General features: G+C 59.0%; 1 protein-coding gene across 1 annotated transcript in view; it reads right to left on the reverse strand.

The window, feature by feature from the left end:
* The window catches only part of LOC104278036 (endothelin-converting enzyme-like 1), a gene marked incomplete at both ends in the record, with an annotated part of 3,221 nt that overhangs the window by 920 nt on the left and 1,633 nt on the right, over window positions 1–668 (reverse strand). Inside the window, 3 exon segments of the mRNA XM_009874880.1 lie at window positions 1–38; window positions 136–234; window positions 387–609. The exon segment at window positions 1–38 is cut by the window's left edge and continues 22 nt beyond it. Coding sequence (XP_009873182.1) covers window positions 1–38; window positions 136–234; window positions 387–609 — 360 coding nt within the window.

A 668-nucleotide genomic window follows, 5' to 3' on the forward strand; every position in this document is an offset into this window, starting at 1 on the left:
AAATCAGGGTACCCGATCATCACCATCATGTACCGGAGCTGCGGGCAAAGTGAGTGATGGGTTCAGGCCCCCATCCCACATGATCCCCAGGCCATGGTGGTGGACAAGGGCAGGGGTCCATACTGGGGTTGTTACCTTGGCTCTAGCTGCTCGCCGTGTCTCTTCATCCATCCAGTCCAGCTCATCCAGGCGCTGGTCCAGGATGTATTTGATGTCCTCCACCAGCTGCTGCACCTATGGTGGGTCACCACATGCATTGGCGTGGCATCCTCACCACCCTCACCCTGCCAGACAGCCCTCGGTGGGGTGCTGGATGGATAGTAGGCCCCTTGGCAAGGTGAAAGGAGGGACACGATAGCTTCGTGCCCATATACAGCATCACCTACCTTGGCTTTGCTGGCAGAGGAGAAATGTTCCTCGACGAAGAGGGCACCCAGGGCCATGCCGAAATGCTTGTTGGCCTGGCTCAGGCAAACCTTGCCTGGCTCGAGCTCCTTCTCATTACCCTCCATCTCCTTGGAGAGCTCGTGAATGGCGTCGCGGAAGGGGGTCGAGAGGTGCTCGCTCAGCACCACCACGATGCGCCACAGCATGTAATTGTGAAGGATCCTGGTGACGGGGTCAAGATCAGCCCCTGCCCCCACTGGGCAAGTCCGCAGGCACATGGG

The sequence above is a fragment of the Apaloderma vittatum genome, unplaced genomic scaffold, assembly GCF_000703405.1.
Source record: "Apaloderma vittatum isolate BGI_N311 unplaced genomic scaffold, ASM70340v1 scaffold28918, whole genome shotgun sequence".
NCBI classification, from domain to species: Eukaryota; Metazoa; Chordata; class Aves; order Trogoniformes; family Trogonidae; genus Apaloderma; species Apaloderma vittatum.